This window comes from Denticeps clupeoides, chromosome 5, assembly GCF_900700375.1.
Source record: "Denticeps clupeoides chromosome 5, fDenClu1.1, whole genome shotgun sequence".
Lineage (NCBI taxonomy): Eukaryota > Metazoa > Chordata > Actinopteri > Clupeiformes > Denticipitidae > Denticeps > Denticeps clupeoides.
The window spans coordinates 26,724,249-26,738,737 of record NC_041711.1 but is presented as its reverse complement, the minus strand read 5'-3'; the positions used below and the strand labels follow the sequence as shown (position 1 = coordinate 26,738,737).

Sequence of the window (14,489 nt, the reverse complement as noted above, 5' to 3'; positions counted from 1 at the left end):
TTTTGGATCCGGCACTAGTCATTTTTTTTTTCAGTTGAAATGTGTGGAACCGGTTCTAGATTGGATACAAGCACTGTGTCAGTGGAAAAGGGCTATTAAATAAACTCTCAACTGAGGGACTGTTAACCCCCCCCTTGTGTGTCACTTCCCCACCCCCTGCCCACCCACTGTAATTTCGGCATCTATCCCAGGAAAGCACAGAACAAATATCGCCTTCGCTGCAGCTCCCAGCAGGGATCAGGCAGTTAACGGAGGTGACTGGCCTGGAGGTCAGGTGACCAATGGCTAATGTTTAAGCTTGGCTTTTTCCTGACTTTACTAAACCCCCACAGGAGGTTCTGGAAGGACCTTACAGCACCTCAAATCCTGTGAAAAAATTATGTTGTCTTCATTTAAAAACTGTCAAAATTTAGTCTGTAATCCAATCTTAAAATACAATGTATTTGAAATATAGCTACAACATTTTTATCTGTACAGTTGCATGGCATTTTAGTAATGCAACAGAGATCAGGTGCCAAATGTACTGTGACCTTTGTAGAGGGACCTTTGACCTTACAAAAGTGAAAAAACCCCACACCTATCTTATGTTTAACTTGACTTATGAGTTGGAAAATAGCGCCCATAGTGTCTATGTTCTACGTAAGAATAGCAGTTGAAGTTACTCCTAAGAGCTGACAGAACCTTCCAAGTGCCCAGTTGTCAGGAACCCAGCGTTGACACCTGACCAACCACTGCTGTTTCGTTTGATGAGTGATTGAGTGACTACTGATGAGTGATTATTTTCCCCTGCTGTGAATGCAACCCTGCTAATTCATTGAGGAAATGACCTCTGCATTACTGTGCAGTCTTGGGTCAGAAGTTGTCTGCCCTTACCCGAAACTGTATGCACCTGTTGTAATCCTGTCGTGTCTTGTCCTCGCCGGGTCATTGTATGTTTGTCTGAATGTGTTGATGTATGTAATCCAGCGCGGTGTGCCTTTTTCGTGTATTAAATCCCCTTGTCTACGCCACGTGGTGCGAAAGCGTCCTGTTTCCTGTTTCCCCTTCCTGCCACGGCGATTGCCTTCGCCCAGTGACAATCTGGTTTATCTCTTGCTTCTTTACCCTAATTAGGCCCCGCAATTAACCTGGCTCACTGAATGCAGCAGTGGAATAAATATGACTGCTGGGAGGAGGGGAGTTGCTCTAATTTCGCAACACAGACTTGCAATGTCCTGATTGTGAGTTATCATTTAAAGGAATGAGTCACACCCTGGCTCGGCTTTGTTTATTTCATCTCAATATGAACATTTTTTCTTGGACGCCTCTACTGTTTGGGACAACCTAACGAAACAAAAACATGCCTCTAATGACAGATGCACAAATGCTAATTACGGCTTCCAGAAGCTATAGACAGTAAAGTGTACAGGCAGTAAAAACGCAGTGGGGCAGAATGCAGTCGAGCCAGGATTAGAGGAGTGTTTTCCTCCCTGCTGGTAGAACAATAATCAATGCTCACATGGATTCTCCCCTTTCAGTTATCCATGTTAAATTGTTTGAGAATAACGCTATGAGGAAAAAAAATGCTAAATTACACCGCGTAACAATATTTATTCAGAGCTGGAGATAATGCTCTCATCACCAAATAAGATAAGAGGAGCAAATGTGCCATTTGATGGAACTCCAAACAACAGAATGCAAATGTCCTTGATGCATGCAAATCAGTAGTTAAAACTACTACTAAAGCTAAGGTAATACGAATGACATTGATTATGTGGTTAGAGTGACACTTGTGAAAGTGTGGACAGTCAAATCTTCACATTGAAAGAACATGGGACAGGGAGAGTTAAATGACATGTCCAGTACTTAATAATGACCATAAGTGATCCAAAGAAGGAAAACTGGTAGTGGTTACTGGGTCACTTTCTGGCCATGACAGAAACAAGGCTTGCTGAGTGTGGTGCTCTGTAGCCCATGCTGACTGGTGTTCTCCACCATGATCATGAGAATTGAACCAATAATAGGAACAGGTGACCTCAGGTCAGGTCCTGAGGACAGTCAAGTGTGTGTGTGCATTGTTAACCTGGGGAAAAGATGATATCAGGATGCAATCTGCGAAGAAGCCATTGGAGACAGCTCCACTATACTCTGCGTGAAAGCTTTGGATCATTATATGGATGTTCGTTTGACACTTACCACCAACCCTATGGGCTCCAAATCTCAGTCTCATCAATCATCTGTGGGATTTGCTAGAAAAACAAGCATGATTCATGGGGGAGGACTCTGAATCTTACAGAACTTGACAACTTGGTGTCATATACCACAGGACACCTTCAAAAGTCTTGCTGCGTCCAATACCCCAAGGTGTCAGAGTGAAACGGCTGCTATTCTGAAGAAACGCAAAGCTTAAAGCCTACACGAGGAAGATTACAGGAGGACGAGGTGGGAACTTTAGCCCCGCCCCCACCAACAGCTGTCACTCAACCATGCTGCTGATCACGCAAGAGTGGACGTCAAAAGTCAAAAAACACAACAAAAGCTCACGCAAGAAGAGCGTACAGTTCACAACTCGAGGTTTACGTACTGGGTGAGGTTCCTTGAATCATTAATATTATATATATATATATATATTTTGTAACAACCGAAAGCAAGCAGACCTGCAGTGCATGTTCTGTCCAGGCTCCGCTCCCGTGCAGGGGGTTCGGGATGGTCTCGGAGCCGCGAGTGAAGGTCTCTCGCAGGTCCGGCCCAGATCCGGCCGGAGATCGCGTCTCTGACTGCGCGGGCGCCGCTCCCCGTCAGGGACAGAATGTAGTCCATGTTCTAAAGCAACGCGACCGCCACGGTCCCGTTAAAAAGGAAATGATCATAAAATAGATTTATATATGTATATATATATATATATATCGATCGATAATTATTGTTCGCCCATGCGCAAACGGCCCTGGAACTTTGTCGCGTGAAAGTCCCGCGCTAAAAGTTTTCTGCACGTCGCACGAAAAACCAGGAACTGAAACAGACACCAACAACTGGCGCAACGCGACAGCAGCGTCAGTAAAAGGAGCCCGTTTCATTCCCACACGCAGCTGATTAACGTGGGGAACCCTCACATTGGCATGCATTTTTATAACACAGCCCACGGTACTATGTAGTTATGATGATGAGGATGATGATGATGATGATTATGGTGACATTGCAGGAGACCAGGTACAGTTGAATCAGTTGAATCATCTAAACACGAACAGCATCTGTATTTTACACGACTATTAAAGTAAATGTAAAATTTGACACACTGTATGATTTTGCAAGGCAATTTAACCAGGTGCAGGGGAAACGGCACGCATTTTATGCTTAATTATTGTTGTCTAGCTCTTTCACTGTGGATATAACTCTTTATAATTGTTGGTCAACCAATCTATTTTGAACTTTTCAAATGAATCGAAATTCAATGCTGTACCAAATGTACCAGCAGATGAAAAAATAAACACATCAAACTCAAAACTTCAACAGACCACTTGAATATAGAGGTGTGATATTCATTAATAACATAATTTTCTCTTTCATTCTGCACATTATTCTGTGGCAGCACCAGAAAAACAAGAATTTAACAAATGTCATCATAGGATACACAGTGAACGTTTTAGCTTGGTTATAATATAGATGTGCTCTCGAAATAATAAACCATGAAACCATAATAGGAAACTCAATACAATATTACTCAACACATCCTTAAAAGTCAATATAACTGCAGCAAACATCCACAGTGCTAACCCTATAATTACAGTAGATTATATTTTGGAAATGAATGGTAAAAGTGTCCCACTGCTTTTGCTAATTTAAAAGCAAAAGTTAAAAGTTTGAGCTTGGGCTGTTCCCCCTCTGCTGGCAGGCTGCAGCAATGCAGCTTCATAACCAGATTTTTTTCCAGATTGTCAATGGCTCCTTTGCAGACCATTACAGATTAATTAGATAGGAAAGCACCCTTTATCAGGCTCTACACAAACAACACATAAATGCCCATGGGCCTGTAGCAGAATAATGAAAGACCAGAAAGGGGGATCGGTGCTCCAGGGGAATTCCGCATTCAGTCAGTATAACCACATGATGGATGAAGACGCTGAATGGTGTGGCCACTGGGGGATGATTTAATCTGGCCCCCACTCCAAACCTCTAGCCTGACCTTGCTCTTCATCTGACACAAGTCTATAGAGACCATGGGGATCAAATTTTTTGAGGGTTCTATAATGTAGTGTGTGCTAAACAATGGCTCCTTGCGAATCCTTCAACTTCTTCAACGCTTCCAGAAAGTATTCACAGTCCATCACTTTTTGCACATTTTGTTATGATACAGCCTAATACCAAAATTGACTAAATAATTTTTTTCCTCAGAATTCTACACACAACACCCCATAATGACAATGTGAAAAAAAGGTTCACCTGAGGTTTTGGCAAATTTATTGAAAATAAAAAACCGAGAAAGCACATAAGTATTCACAAAATTGAGCTCAGGTGCATCCTGTTTCCACTGATCATCCTTGAGATGTTTCTGCAGCTTAATTGGAGTCCACCTGTGGACATAATTTGGAAAGGGACAGGCCTGTCTATATAAGGTCCCACAGTTGACAGTTCATGTCAGAGCACAAACCAAGAATTAAGTCAAAGGAATTGTCTGTTGACCCCCAAGACAGGATTGTCTAGAGGCACAAATCTGGGGAAGGTTACAGAAAATGTCTGCTGCTTTGAAGGTCTCAATGAGCACATCATCTGTAAGTGGAAGAAGTTCAAAACCACCAGGAACTAGAGCTGGCCAGCCACCAAAACTGAACAATCAGGTGAGAGGGGCCTTAGTTAGCGAGGTGACCCGATGGTCACTCTGTCAGAGCTCCAGAGGTCCTCTGTGGACTAGGGCTGTGCAATATGGACAAAATAATCATATTGCGATTTTTTGAACAAATATTGCGATTTTATTTGCGATTTTGGCAACTGTTTTTGCTTTTTCAAACAAGCTACATACATTCTAAATGTATTCAGTGCACAAGAAGAGCATAACAAAACATTTCACAATGATATGACAGAGTATTGTGTTTAATAAACAAAACTGTGGTAAAATTGTCTTTAAAACAGACAACATAAAATAAATTAAGATTAACTAACCTCAACTCTTAGTTAATAGCATACTGTACACAGTAGTACTAACTGCTTGATAAAACAAAACTGTAATAAATTGTCTTAAAAACAGAAAAAAATAAAGATTAACTAACCTCAATTCCAGTCATAACAATAAATAAAAAATCAAAACCAAAAAAACAGATTTCTCTCTAAAAGGTTTTTTGCAAGAAATGAGTGCGAGATGGCAGCTGGTATCTTTTGTCAAGTGTTTGAATTAGTCTTCGGAAGTTGTCTTTGCTGACGATGTGCGCAGGCATCATATCTTTGCATATATGATAGGTGATTGCGTTGGTAATGTCTTTGTGCCGTTTTGATCCGATCTCATAAGGCATGTTCTTCTGGAAGGACAACCATTTCTGCAGCAATCCACCAATCAGGCATGTATGGTAGAGTGGCCAGGCAGAAGCCACTCCTTACTAAAAAAGGCACAGTATGCCAAAAGGCACTCTCAGACAGTGAGAATCAAAATTCAGTTCTAATTTGACTCTTTTGTGTTAATGCCAGGCATCATGTTTGGAGGAAACCAGGCACCACTCATCACCAGGCCAATACCATCCCTACAGTGAAGCATGGTGGTGGCGGCATCATTCTGTGGGAATGTTTTTCAGCTGCAGGAACTAGTCAGGATAGAGGGAAAAGATGTCTGCAGCAATGTACAGAGACATACTGGATGAAAACCTGCTCCAGAGTGCTCTTGAATTTAGAGTTTGAACCTTATTTTGTAATGCTACAAAGAAAAACATCAGAATTACTACAGCTACTTACACTGTATATGTTATGTACAGAATTTATACTGAATTTAATGATAAAACTGAAAATCATTTTAGGAACTAGAAAGAGACAGCTTGTTTAAGTGCCATGTGGAGAATTGCCAGCTACAAAGCCTGCTCTATTTACTGCTCTCACCAGCATCCATGCCAGGAATGAGACAGGAAGCCTAATCCCCATAAGAAGAAGCATTTCCATAGTAAACAACAAACTGGAGCCCCTTTGCTGTGACTACACGTAACCAGACATTACGTGTGTCCGGGAGAGCTGCAGCGCTCTGGGACTTCCTCCAATCATGGGGATATCAGCTCATACACCAATACAGCAGATTTCTGCACAGGTTGTACAGGTGCATCTAATAGTGAAGGCAGTGAAGCACTGCATAATCCACTGCCTGCAGGGAAGAGAAATGTTGGCTCAATTGCAGTCATTATTGTGACTATCACAGCACACACAAGCAAATTGTGTCAACACAGTGCAATAATACAATGAACATTTCATTATATACAATTCCAAAATGATGAAAACAAAGTGCTCAGTGGAAATGACCAAATTATCCTGTTGTCCCAAATCTGTGCAGGAGGCTATTCACCCCAGCAACACAAGGTTCTTTATACATCTTTTATGTTTTTTGCAGTCTTTTTATATATAATGCAGTCCTTTTAAACTTGTTCTTATAGGATTTGAAGTAGAAAGGTTTGAAGTAGAAAGTTCTACTTTATTACTCAATTATTATTATGACTGTACCTACTAGTACTAATTTTGAAATGTTACTGTCCTCAAAATGAGTGTAATAACACAGACATGAAGATTTGTGGGTAAACTTACCAGAGCCTTAAATAATGTCCACTGACTAAAATGCCAAAAAAATAGGCAAAGCGCATTATATCAATATATAGAGGGGTGAGAAGTGACATTGACTTCACAGGAGAGCAAAAACAGGCACAAAATAACAGGGACAGGAGAACTGGGATAAACAGTAAACAGGATCAGACACACAATATTCAGGGAAAGGTAGACACATGACCCCAGAGGAGACAAGGGGGACAATGACAGACACCTTTTGACTGAAACATGAAACATGTATGGCATTTATCAGACACCCTTATCCAGAGCAACTTACAATCAGTAGTTACAGGGACAGTCCCCCTGGAGCAACTTAGTGTTAAGTGTCTTGCTCAGGGACACGATGGTAGGCACGGTTTGCGCCTGCTCTGCCCTGAGGCCAGACAACGATGCACAGTGCAGAACACGGTCGCACCAGCAAGACACGCAAGATACAGCATGCCCCCTCACAGGGGTAGGTGCTGCCAGGGGGGGTGGAAGTAGCCTAGTTGGTAACACTCTCGCCTATGAACCAGAAGACCCAGGTTCAATTACCACTTACTACCATTGTGTCCCTGAGCAAGACACTTAACCCTAAGCTGCTCCGGGGGGGGGCTGTCCCTGTAACTACTGATTGTAAGTCGCTCTGGATAAGGGCGTCTGATAAATACTGTAAATGTAAAATGACAGACACCCAAACGGAGATGAGCCCAGACAAAAATTCAGACTCAAGAAAAAACACACAATACAGCCATTAATATCCTGTGGTCTGAGGAGACCAAGATCAACTTATTTGGTATAGTATGTGTAGCAGCCAGGTGAGGAGAACAAGGACATGTGTGCCTTACAGTCCTACAATCCTACAGTCAAGCATGTCCTTGTCCTACAGTCAAGTATTGTGGTGGGAGTGTCTTGGTTGGGGCTGCCTCAAATGTTCATCCTGACTGCAGGGCACATATACATTTACATTTACATTTACATTTACGGCATTTGGCAGACGCCCTTATCCAGAGCGACTTACAAACGTGCTTTCAAGTTACCATCGATGAAGAGATCAAAGACGAACCACTCACATACCCATAACAAGGGATGTTGAAATTTGCCTTATCTACAACATCTACAGAGATCTACAGAGAGTTTAGAAAACCATGCTTATTCTTAAGTTTCTCGTCATTGTAGCAAATCAAAGTGTCCACACGAGTGAAAGAGACATCATCTCTTGTATTTAAAACATGATGTGAAGTAATGTAGAAAATTCATTGGATGCATCGCAATGCATCGAAAATTGAAGCATTGATAAATGGAATCAAATCAATCGTGAGACCAGTGAAGGTTAACACCCATACCCATAACAATTCACCTACCTTTCATGTCTTTGGACGATAGGCGGTATCCCACACCAACACTGTGTGCCACAGTGCCTTCATTCAATTTAAACTTAGCTTATAAAGATTCAGATAACTAGATCCAAGATCTAGATAACTAGCATGTGATCCTCTCTTGTTTCTGTATTTCTATAAATTTACATATTTAGTATGACCTTAACCAACACCTGTTATAGCACCTTATAATAAAATACATACAAACAAATAAATAATAAATACATACATAATTTATTTGTAGCCTTAATTTGCCTATGCAGAGACAAAATCATCTGCTATCTCGAAGAAATGGCTAATATTTCATGCATCGTTCTGTTATCAAAAAGCCTTTCTGGGAAGAGTGTTTTGAATGATACGTCATTTACCCTTCACCCTTGCACCTCAACCATTGTTAAACGAGTGCGAACAAACAATTGCAGAACAAAGACTGCAATTACTAAAGGCCTCAATCACGCAGCAGCAAATGGACTGGTTAGTGGGCGTTGAGGCTACCAAACTGTTCTCAGCAATCTTCTTCATGCCTCAGTGAGGCGGCCCATTTAGACTTGGCTCATTTCAACACCCTGTCCTAGAGGCAGATATCATCAAATCTCTTGAGTTGCTGCTTAACAGAAAGACTCTCTTCATAGCATTAGAGCTAAACAAAAGGCACACAAATCACATCAGATATGCTGGGCTATTTTTAGCACATAAGCCGCTTGTCATAGTTAATTGAGGTGTTCTCTGTGTTGGGATTCTTCCAGTTTAATTTACCACACTGTGGCAAAAATACAATTTCACTTCCATATTCACTATTCAATGACTGACTGATGCTGAGGAGGTGACAGGGACGACATGTGGCATCTAGTATTCGTATCCTGATTTATTCAGGTATCTGACAGTCTTTTTCAGAGTGACTGAAATTCCATGCACATCCCATGGAGCAAATATCTTGGTCAAGGGCATGGTGATAGACCAAGAAAAAACAACCTTGATTTGTGGACCAGTTGACTGATATCTATGTCTCACTTGTATAACTCACATATTTCAGGTGAAGGTATTTAGGTATTTGAAACTGTTTCTGGTGCATTAATGCCTATTATAATCCAAGAAAGAGCTCCACAGAGAGATCGTCTTCATTATTCAGTAACTCCATTTTTTATCAATGCAGTAGTTACATGGTACATGTAATAGCTTGATTGCCTGAAGAGGTCTGGCTGTCACTTCAGAGGTTTTACTGTGATTGATTTACAGTGATTGGAGAGGGGGGGGGCTCTAGATGTATGATCAGAGGTCGACAGTAGCAAACTACATGGTACATTTATATTTTCCCATTGGAGAGACTTTTTATTTTAATTCCAGAGTTCATTTCAAGGTCAAATATCTTTTTTACTCCATTACGTTATGTGGAATCTGTTGTTCATTTTTACTTATGATATATTAAGTAGTGACATAACTGTTGCATAACTAACCCTAACCCATTTGTTATAACCTCCAGGCAACTTAATAACATGTTATTTTTTACATGCAATATGTGCAGCTCTCTCCCAAATCTGCATTTTTGTTCGCTGAATGTCACAGGGAATCTGCTAATTATTAAACAAAAGGAATTTCATTTCCAAAAGGAGTGAAGAGTGTGTGTGCGTGGAGCTCCTCACAAGTTCAGTGCAAGCATTTTGTAGCCCTCCTCTCAATTTAGTGCAGCAGATAAAGCTTCATGTTTAGCAGGTAATCATAACATATCTGCACTTTGAGTCTTCTGAATTTATACAAACACCAGTTCCTATTATAGTAAATCTATAATCTAAACAAAAAATATTTGATTTAGCAAGAGGTCTCTTACAAAACTAAAAATTGAATATTCAAGCCATTTCGGATCTCCCATTTGTCGTTGAGGTAGATGCCTCTGATCTGGGAGTGGGGGCAGTCCTAATCTCCACGTGACATGACTGACAACAACAAACAACACCACTGTGCCGCTCACAAGGCCAACACACTGGACTGTCCCCTGTTCGAGGCATCCAATGGGCATGCCCCCGTGTGGATCCCCATAACCCATCATCAAAGGTCCCATTCCCCCAATGCACACTCTTAACCACACTGTGGAATCCATGAAGAGGCAAGCTGATCCGCACCTGGAGGTCCCTCATCGGGGCTGGGATTTTGAGTACCTTGTGGACTGGGAGGGCTATGGTCCAGAGGAATGCCTCTGGGTTTCCCAAAAAGACGTCCTGAACCTAGCTCTTCTGCAAGAATTCCACAATGCCAATACATCTTCACCGGGCCCATATGGTGCCAGGCCTGGCGGGGATTGAGATGTTCTCTCACGGCTGCAGTCATTCCACCGTTTCCCCAGGGGGTGCTTGGACCTTTGCGTCCTCACCGAACCAGCAGGAACCCCCAAAGAAGACAACAACCAGCATAAGATGCCGAATCACAGATATAAACACTGCAAACTCATTTGTCGATCTAGCATCGCATCTGTTTTCTTTTGACAGCCCAAGCTTCACGCCAATTACTGAGTTGGGATGTAACTTAGGACAATAGTGGGGAGAATTAGCAATAATCTAAAGTGAAATTCAGCAATATAAAACATGAAACCTGTGAGGCTGTAGAAGCTAAACGTAGCTCCCTTGGCAATGTACCTGAAAAAAAAAATCAGGATAGAAACTGAAACAAATATAAAAAAATTACACGACATGGCAGGCCTGCAGGGGAATTAATCAGTTGGTGCAGTAGGGCCATGCCAGGAAACCTGCTTACTTTTCATTTGAGATCCAGGTAATCAATCGCTTCAGGCAGACAACGACAGCTCCTTCTACTGAAAGTAGGAACTGAGATTACTGGAATGGTGGCCTTTATAAATTGAGAAATACACTGTCGAGAAAGACGTCTGATGTAATTACACACCTTTGATGATAAATCCAGCTCTGGGACATGGAGCAGTAAATTCTGCTGAACCCAGCACATGGTCAACAAATCAGTTTGTTTTTACTGCACCCAAGGGCCCATTCTGTTGACATGTTGAATTTTCAGGCATTTAGTTTGGCTGTGTTTTTGGCCAGTTGGTGGTCATGGGAAATGGTTCCTGTGCAATTTCAAACCATCCTTAGATTAAGTGTAAATAAACATTTAAGGGACAGGCCATACATTCACTATTTCATTTATAAGAAATGTACAACAGTTTCAGGCCCAATTCTCTTCTAGCATCAACCAACAGGTCAGGCCTAATCCTGATTCCAGTAGGTTGTCATACTAAAGTACAGATGGCGTAACTGCTGGCATTGGTGTGACTGCTAAACATTCATTTTAATCATTTAACCTCACTGAGACAGCATATTCACACCACAGTTGTCAGAATTTATGCACATATTTCACAATATATTATTAAAATATGATGGGTGCAAGCAGCAAATAGCTTTAACTTTCCTCAAATGTTTGCAGCAAAAAAATGAAATTTCATTTAATACAGCTAGAGAAAAAAATAAAAGTAAAACCAGTTGGTGCTGGTAATCATGTGTTTAAAAAGTAGACCACACTATACTAAATGTAACTGCAGCATACAGTACAGAATATAAAAAATAGCATTACTTATAAAGTGCAAATTAGAAAAGTATAACTGATGCTGTATCTTACAAGTCCAGTTCAAATGCTTGGGTGGGTGCTATCTGTGATGTTGACAGGTATGAATTTGGAAGGTGAAGCAGGCACCAGTTCTGAAGATGTGTTCAGTGATGACTATACCAAAGAGCCCATGGGAGAAGAGAAGAGGGGCATCAGAGGCAGATTATTCAGACTTTTTTATGGTTCTGGGTTAGTTAGGAGAATGATGATAAGCCATGGGAGTAGTGACTTTTTAAAAAGGTCACAATCAAAGAAAACAGGGGTGGCATTCTGCACCTGTAAGCAACTCAACATCAAAACCAGCCAGTTTCCTTCAGGCACACAAGCATTCAATTGACCTTTTAGAGACATGGTCCTGCAAGGCTTTTTTTGCAACAAAATATGGAAATTGTATGGGTTGTACCCTTCAGTTCAAGCACAAAGCAAGCAGTCATTGGCAAACATTAACATTTATATTTAGGCTTAAATGTTAATGTAATAACAATGTAACAACAACCTCCTAAACTAAAATGAATTACATTAAGTTATTGCAGTACTTCCATGTAGGAAACAAGTATTTGCTGCTTGCATGTGTGATTTTATTCAAATACAAATGCATGTCTTTCGAGGTGCTATAATAGACGTTGAGCTTGGGGCATGTTCACAAATATAACATCAGCAAGATTTCAGAATTTTCATTGGGTTTGACCGACATGACGGTAAGAAAGCCAGTAGGAGGAGGCTGTGTCATGTTCTGTGCAAACATTCTACCGGTAAACCAGGGCATTCATGTGGGTGTTACTCTTACACATACCAACTACAGGTAACACAGACCACATACACCCCTGCATGTTCTGGGATGCCAGTAGTCTCTTTCAATTGGTTTATGCAGCAACTGCTGTAGAAGTAGTTTAGAAACTGCTTGAATGTCTCCTATTATGAAAATTTCACATTGTGAGATTATTTAACATTAATACTACTTCACCTAGCCTGTCTGTGGTTCTGCAGTGGCTAAAAATGGCGATATGTATAAATAGAAGCCATTCTGCTTCACAGTTCAGAGAGCGTCAGCTCAGGCGGTCGGATCCTCAATGTTTCCCCCTTTGTTGTCATAAGGGGAAAGGTTTTTTTGCCCGCCTTGATAATTTCCCACCCCTCTCCTATAAAAGTAACTCCACTGGCCGTCATGGCTTGAAAGCATGCAAATACATCATTGGATATAAAAATGAGCACAAATGTTCTGTCATGCGAGTGGGATAATTCAATTTTAATTAAACCAAGATATGTGGGATTTGCGAGAAAAAAAACAATGATTTCAAAAGTAGCCAGATCTTGTTTTGGATCTGGCAGGATTTAAAGAATCTGCTGCTAACGTCTTGGTGCCAGATATCACAGTGTCACAGCGGTTATAGTGATACTAACATCTACAGGTAAAGCTCTAAGACACAGATGTCAAACTAGAGTATAACTTGAGTGTAGTCTAAGCTCAGGCAGAAGACATTTGACTCAATGAGCTTATGTGTCAGACATGCAAAAGCTTTGCCCTGCACAATCACCTTGGTCCGGTGTCCAAGCAGTCCTGTCGAGAGCGTTGTTAAGATGCAGAGCTACCCTCTGCCTCAGTCGTCTACTCTCCTGACATGAGACAAGTGCAGGAGTAATGCGATAAAATATGTCCTTTCCAAGGTTGGCACAAACCGGACTTTTTTGTCCTTCAGATTGAGGTGAACACTTCCTACACTCAGCACACAAATGTACAAAAACACATTTTCAAATTACAAGGGAGGACCTTCTGGAGGGCATGGCAAACACTGTGATTTATGGGGTGGCTATGTCTGCTCCAGAACGATACAGGAGCATTTCAAATGCAGATGGTGTATCAGCAGAGGGTGAAATATGATGAGAGGATCCAGCTCACAAGCCATGTGTCACTTTAGTCTCTAGAAGTAGGGGGAAGGCTGGGAGGTCTGACAAATGTAAAAAAGAAAAACAGAGCTAGGTAGCAGTCCAAAGTATATGGACATTGTGAGACTTAAAATACCTCTAGAAACTCTCCTTCTTGGCTAACAATGGCAGCCACATTAAAGCGTACACTAGCATATATCTGTGTGGAACCAAGAAATATTTATTTGTGTATTATGTATTTTTCAGGGCAAGATTTGCCAGGAAGCTGGAGCTACACCGCGCTAACTTCAAGACATAAATGTATTTTTCTTTCTAGTATTTCAACCTGCACTGGGTACTTGCCTTTTGTAAGCAGCAAGGTGCAAATCTGGTGCCTAAATCTGGCAACTTTACTGATCCCACTTAACTATATATAAGTTGTTACAAATAGTCACGTCATAAAATGAACTTTAACGACAGCAGACGCATTCTCTGTCTGTCTCTCCCTGTCTCACACACACCACAACACAGACCTTTTACAGCTTTATCAGTGCTATCACATTTTACTGTCCAGTACTAGAGATAAAACTGGTAAAAATGATGTTCTTAAGCATCACACAGGAACAGAACAACCAATAATAAAACAACAGCATATTAATGGGAGAAATAAAGGTAACATTCAAGGTCGGCACATGAGACTGAAGCCATCCTGTCTACTCTCGAACAGGCTGCCTGTTAGAGGGGATTGGGACCATTTGGCTTCTAATCAGCTGGTCTTGTTCTTAAGTGCATTTAAAAACTCTAATGGTGCATAAGCAGCTCAGTGCAAGACAATTACAGTATAACTTCCTCTTTGATTTACTCAGTATTAACATCCACGTAACCATTGCATGGGCTTTT

The 14,489-nt window shown here is 41.2% G+C and overlaps 1 protein-coding gene across 6 annotated transcripts in view; it reads right to left on the bottom strand.

Annotated features, from left to right (window-relative positions):
* oxr1a (oxidation resistance 1a) overlaps window positions 1-14,489 on the bottom strand; it is a 99,666-nt gene that overhangs the window by 40,242 nt on the left and 44,935 nt on the right. The window contains exon 1 of one of the 6 annotated variants that reach the window (XM_028978918.1): window positions 2,637-2,994. The exons of the other annotated variants lie outside the window; for them this stretch is intronic. Coding sequence (XP_028834751.1) covers window positions 2,637-2,799 — 163 coding nt within the window. The 5' untranslated portion in view covers window positions 2,800-2,994. Of the gene's footprint in view, window positions 1-2,636; window positions 2,995-14,489 lie in introns of those variants that run through there. 6 annotated transcript variants of the gene reach the window in all.